This window comes from Pavona decussata, unplaced genomic scaffold (assembly GCF_977016875.1).
Source record: "Pavona decussata unplaced genomic scaffold, jaPavDecu1.1 SCAFFOLD_100, whole genome shotgun sequence".
Taxonomy (NCBI): domain Eukaryota; kingdom Metazoa; phylum Cnidaria; class Anthozoa; order Scleractinia; family Agariciidae; genus Pavona; species Pavona decussata.
Window position 1 is genome coordinate 3978229 of NW_028145515.1, and position 6741 is coordinate 3984969.

Here is a 6741-nt window from a genome sequence, read left to right on the forward strand (position 1 = left end):
AGAAATGTTCCTGTTGAGATATTCAACTGTGGTGTGAACATTAAAACAAAGGATTTTGCACGGTCGCGGCCCTTCCAACATAATTAAATTGCAGCACCATTGTTTTCATGGCAAAGTTTTATAACCAGTCCCTCAGTTAATTACGGTTGTTTCTCGGAGTATCGTTAACTCTTGTTAAATCTATTTCATCTAATAAACGTTTCCGCGTTGACAACAGACTGCCGCTGCCACTGCCCCCAAACGATCCCTAATCCTCACTCATAATAGACTCTCAGTTCCTAAAGTGGGAAATTGTGTGCGTTAATCCCGTACTCAGATTCCTCTCCATCTTGGCCCTTGGATCAGTCACGTGATCAAGTGTGAGTACATGAGTTGGTGCCTCAGCGTGACTAATTTCCATTTTCCCTTTATTTTTCCATCTTTGCTTTCATTTATCACATTTATCCCTTCTAATGTGCACTTTTTGAAGTATACACAGAACCCTTTCATAACATTAGTAATTTGCCAAATGGTATGCACATTTATTCTTCCTCTGTATACTCATAATCTAGGCTATTCAATCATAATATCATAGGATAATCTTCTATTGGTAAGAAGTCTGGACATTGGTTACATGTTTAAGGGGACTATGCCACACTTGGCGCATGTGCGCGTTGATGAGAAGCACTTTGAAATCGTTGGCCCGGCTTTTTTAAATATCGTCGGAGAGTTAAAAAAGCTGTTTCTTCTGTTTGAATCGCGGTGATCTTCGGAAAGTTAGAAGACTTTTTTTTATTTAGGAACATTCTTTAGTAATTACAGAAGCTGTTTGTTGCGATATTTTTCAAAGCTTTTGCAATGGCGGAAAAGCAAACATCCCGCAACGAGTTGTATGCAAATTAGTCTCAATCCGAATCTCCTACGCATGTGCCCCAGCTGACATATTCCCTTTAATCTTTGGTTCGAACCTCATTCTCTTTTCGTCTTTGTTAAGATTGTCCAGATTTGAAGTAATTAAATCGTTTTAGTATTACGACCGCTACGATAAAGCAGACTACTCTATTTTAAGATCATAATTGATTCAACAAGTATTGCGAAGGCGTGCATTCAAATCAACAAAGTCTTAACATAATTTTGGACTTCTTCATTGCTCAGAACTCCATTGTGATCCACCGAGGGATACTGCTTTGTTGTGACGGGATAGAGCTGCCGCTGGTTCCATTTACTGCAGGCCTGGAGGCTGCGTATGTTCACAGTGCCATCTCCGTCACCATAAGACACTTTGGGTTGAGTATCCGGGAACTCGCCAGCACCAAATGTAAAACTCTCGGCCGTATCCACCCCACCACCATACAAGCAGTGTACGGTTACGTTCGGCGCATGCGCAGTTAGTGGATACGTGAGGTTCTCATTTACCAATTTTCGGAGTGTTATTCCAAGCGGGAAGCCTATATCTTTAAAGAACGTATCAAAGTTGTTCACGGTGTAACTGCGTTCTGGAGTTTTGGCAAGAACTTCATCCGCTGACCACAGCTCGCGGCTCGGAAGCAAGAATATGTTACTTGTGGCCGTGCGCTGTTCACCTCTGATGGTTAGCGGGTGGACAAGGAAATGTGGAATGCCCAGCGTGTATCCAGAGGAGTAGAGACAGACTTGCTGTGCTGTACCGCCCCAGACTCCTAACATACAAAACAGGTAAAAAATAAATGAGTTTAAAAAGAACCTCAATATATGCGAAACACTTAAAAATACGAATACTAGCAGAGTGATGAATAACCTACTAAAGTAAACAGAAAGTTATCAATTCTACCAAACTCTCCCACCGTAACCTAATCTAACCTAACCGTGCCTTGCCTTCCTGACATAAAAAAACCTTACCTTTCTTTAATTACATTAGCTTAAAGGTTTCTTGTCTTTTTTCATTTTTCGCTGTTTTTCCAACCTTCCTAATTCTATAGACGAACTTTTTTTGATAATTAAAAACCAAGCATTCGTTTCTACTCCCCAACGACGCAGCACACAGTTTCTTTAGAGGCAAACTCTCTTATCTAATCAGTCCTTTCAGCCATCTCATTTCATCTGAACTTATCTCTTTCTTCTAAAATAAGTGTTGAAGTAACGAATTAATGCCTTGTTTCAACAATGACCTGATAAGGTAATCCATTGCAGAATGTACTTGTCCTTCCAGTCTTTCGTTTGATTGTTCAAGAATACCAGAGTATATGGACATCCTAAGCTGTGACTCATCAAAGTGATTTTCTTGTTGCCGTTCGCTGAATAAGTTTCCTCGATCAGATTCTTCAGCATTGTGAAATATTCTGATTGTGATTCTGCAAGAGTACAACATACATGAAGGTTAGTTAATCTAGGTGCCCTCAGTTTAATATAACTAGATATACGTGACTAGCAAAACCTCGCATAATAACAAGGTATTTTTGAGAGGTTTATGACTATGCGGAGAAACTTAAGGAGATCTTACTGAAGGGTTACTGGAATCCAAAAAGAAAATTGGGGGTAAACAACCACGCATATTCAAAGATATAAATAACGACATTTAAGAACAATCCCAGAAAGCTTAAAATATTCAATAATAACTGTACTTTTTTTCGTGGATACTTTATTATATCCAAAAAATGTGGTTTACATTCAATCTTCTTTTCGGATTCCAATAGCCCTTGTCAAGATCTGCTTTTCTCTTGTATTGCCGTGAACGATGCAAATCACCCTCGTATCTGGTAGCATTGTTCGTAAGGACGGTTCGTCCCAATAAACAAGGGCATTTTTGCGCCGTTTATGATTACACGAGAAATGCAGATCAGAGCCGGTTTAGCCTGCGAGCAGGCTCACTTTTAGCGAGCGGCGAGCGAAGCGAGTCGCGAAAGGTTTGAGGTGGTTTGCCCCCACCTCAATCCTCTCACGGCTGACCTAAAAGAGAGCTTGCTCGCGGGCTAGATCCGGTTGTGGTTGCTTCCCATCAGAAGTCTTCTTTGTCTTCTGGGGTTAGACCTCTTTGATTGTTGTTATCAAAGTGTCTGTTTATAAAACCTGCACTGCTCATGCTCTCTGCCCACGTGACAAAAAATGTAGGCGAAAGGGAGAGGAATTAAGGCGTGAATGGCAGCTTACCAGGTCCGTATCTAAAGTCATAGGGAGCGGCTCTGACAGTCACACCTCGTTCGTATCCCCAAGAGACCATGCTATCCACCATTGGAGCAAAATATTTTATCAGGTTGTCTGTATCCAGGTACTCTATTGTATTTGTGTTGCCAAATCCGGGAACTCTCGTTTCCACGCCCGGCGCGTTCTTCACTGTGTTCGTATTTGCGTCGTACACAAGTCTACGATTCATTAAAAGAAAACAAAATGTTCAATATTGGAGAGAACGGACGTTATGTGTTAGCGTGCTGAGACGTTTAGAAACTCAAGGCAGAAACTGAAAAGGCGGCTATAAGCTCTCAGCAGAATGGCCAGGTGACTTCACAAAGTCTTGAACGGTCGTGGGCATAATTAAAAGCGCTTTCTCCCTGATACGATTGAGTAAGTTTTATCGTTCACGGAACAGTATAAAGAGTATTTACGTTAGAGAAAATTAACATAAATATAAACGTTAGTTTAGAGAAAATCAAACTACAGCTACAAGTACCCCTAGTAAGAATAAATTCTCTAGTTTGCCATCATAGTAAACATGGTAACTGATTACATTCGCTACGTATAGGCAAGAGATATATAGGCAAGGGAACTGAATCTGTTGCAAGACAGATTTTAGAGTTCACTCAGTTTATAGTTCTAGAGAGTAGTTTATTCTTTGCTCACTAGTCCGAACACCAGGACTAGTTGTAGCAATCGTTTAAAAGACCTGATATTTCAGTAAGTGATTTTACCACATTGCCGAAATAGATTTCATAAGTTTAATGGAAGATAAAGCAATATTATTATGCTGAACGAGGGTGACTTCAGCTGTTCGGTACCTCTTGGCCAAAAGAACCTCAAACGAGTTCGGTTTTTATTTACTTGTTCAAAATTTGGAAACTCTAAGACACAGTCAAAGCTCTCCTTGCGCACTCTCGTAAGCGACCAGCTCTTGTTACGACCACCATTGTGAAACCCCGTTAGAAATGTCACTTTTCCTTCCTAGATGTAATTTGGTCATGGCTCAAAGTAAACGGATCGTTTGGTCTATTTAGAAAATAGAGCAGCTGAATTCACTTCTTCACTTTTACAATAATCATGAGCCATCAAAAGAACACAAATGAATGGAAGGAATCGGCTAACAAATTAATCCGAATTGTATACTTATTAGATAACTTATATAACTTACCCGTACTAATAATTCCTCAAAGAGAATATGTTTGTTGCGATAATATACAGTAATTTTATAGTATGTTTTTGTTTTGTTTTGTTTTGTTTTCTTTATTAAACAAACGAGGTCCACTAATGAGATTTGTTGTAGTTTATTTAAGTTTGGTAACGGTGTTTATGCACCTGTAAATCCAATTAACCTATGGTATGATTCCTAATGCAAGCTTGCTCATTTAATTTAGCGGTACTACTTTGGTTAGGAATAAAATCCTTTTAAAATTATCATTATTATTATTATTATTATTATTATTATTATTATTATTATTATTATTATTATTATTATTATTATAACAAACAACCTAAAATATACGCTTACGCGATTCCCAGTGACTAGATTCCCTACCAGTTTGGGACATTTTGCTCTTTCCCCCTTTTTCGTGTTCCTAAACTTTTTGCATTTTTCGGCGCATTTCTTTAGCGCAAAAGTTGCAACATCGACATTTTTGCTATAAGTCGCTCATTACTCTGCGGGAATAGTTTACCAAACGATAGAAACCGATCGATGGCATCGAAACTTCCCTCGATCATCTTGATTTCTCTCATCTTTAATTTACTTGAACGGGTTTGAAAGTAGAGTCAAAATGGGGGACGAAAAGTTCAGCAACTGACATCATTGAAACATGAATATCGTAATTATCGAGCGTGGAACAGAGACGATCGAGGCCTGCTCTTGAATCCTTTTTCTCCTTCGCGTCCAGGGTCCAGTTGTTCAAAGCCCGATTCGAGTTTGATTCGAGTTTAATTACTAACCAATAAAGACTCATCAAAAAGATTTTTGTCCCTGAGTTACCTTAATTAGCTTTTAAAAACATTTTAATGAGCCAGATGAAAAACTCGGTTAACTTTTAATCGTCGATTAGCGTTAATCGGCTTTCGAACAACCGGGCCCTGGATGCCTGCCTAGTGGGAGAGCTCGAGGTGGGGGTGGAGGGGGGAGGGGGAATGGGGCCTCAGTGCCTAAGCGTACCTCATGTTGTCAACCCAACAGTCAATGGCATAAGGTAACAACGAGGATTTCTTGAGCCATAAAGTGTAGTAATCCGATGTTGTCTTGCTACAATACCAGTGTGCAACTTTGGGTTTGTTGAGCTTAACTTGCAGTTGGCTACCTCCTGTTCCGGGAACTAAAACAAGAAAAACGAAAGACCAATTTAATAAATAAAAAAAACAAAATACAATTATAAAATAATTTAGTGAATATAGTCAATATATATTTTACAAAATTTTATATACATTTACAAACTATGTTTTTGCTTCGTTTAACTGTGCATGATGTTTTTCTTCAGCCAACGATTTACGGAAAATTGTAGCTTTGACATTTGCCCAACATTCCCCATAAAAAATCAAATGGTATATTTTAAAAGACAAGACTCTGAAACTTGGCCGTTTTACGAATTTAAAGGTTCTCTTTTTAGCAGTGTCAATGGTTTTTAGTTCGCTGGCCTACATCAAATTACCGGTGATAAAGGTCTATTACGTAACGTGTGTATAATTACTTGGTGTCGTTTTTGTAGATAATTGAACAGTTAAAATTTTAAACATTTTAAACTTGCTCAAAAGTCTTTAATATCTTCGGCGCTGTAGTTGTTTTGGAGCGGAATTGTGCAATATGATACATTAAATGCTCTTCGCCTCATCTTGCGTGATGTGTTATGTAATATGGTAGTAAATCCTCCCTTTGTCCTTGTTCTCACTCATCTGTCCGTCCATAAAATCATAAAATGTGATCCCTCACGAGAGCTATTGAACTGTACCCCGTGTACATGTAGTGTCTGCGAAGTAATCCTCAGTTTCAATGTTTTTTTTCTTGGTTTTGAATGTTGACACTATTGAAAATTCAAAGGTTATTACCAAAACAAGAATTAAAATTCACTGTTACCAATTATCACCGGCGTCTTGATTTCTTTTGCTTGTGAGGGACGCTGCGCTGGGTTCTGCCAAAACCGAAAACCATCAGCGGAACAGGAGATGTAGACTACAGCTATCGACAGAAGAAAATGTTTTGTCTGCATTTTGAAAGCAAAGGCTGAGGTCACGTCTCGCGATAGCCGGATGCCGGTTGAAATGAATGATACTTCTGTGACGTAGAAGTTTCCTTCACAAAACACAAAGTGACCTTATGAACAATGCGGGTTAATCAGGTTACCACTTTTTAATCAAAGTCCACTACGCTTATGGAAGAAGCGAGGGAAAAGGCACTAGTCAATGATTGGGTGCACGTGACACAAATCTATGTTCTAGCGATTCTGTCGATCATGTTCATCCATTGTATTTTTATATTATAATATTAGCATCTGGTTGTGTTCATTGTTTTCTCAGTTTCTTTGTTCATCCATTGTATTTTTATATTATAATATTAGCATCTGGTTGTGTTCATTGTTTTCTCAGTTTCTTTGTAATTTC

At 38.8% G+C, this 6741-nt stretch overlaps 1 protein-coding gene across 1 annotated transcript; it reads right to left on the bottom strand.

Annotated features, from left to right (window-relative positions):
- Positions 1–385: 385 nt before the first annotated feature.
- On the bottom strand, positions 386–6439 carry LOC146472432 (lysosomal phospholipase A and acyltransferase-like). Its single transcript, XM_085119855.1, has 5 exons — positions 6218–6439; positions 5306–5462; positions 3106–3317; positions 2127–2309; positions 386–1658 (listed from the first exon to the last, which is right to left on the bottom strand). Exons 1-5 carry the CDS (start codon positions 6348–6350, stop codon positions 1087–1089), a joined length of 1257 nt encoding a protein of 418 aa, XP_084975981.1. The 5' UTR covers positions 6351–6439; the 3' UTR covers positions 386–1086.
- Positions 6440–6741: the final 302 nt, after the last annotated feature.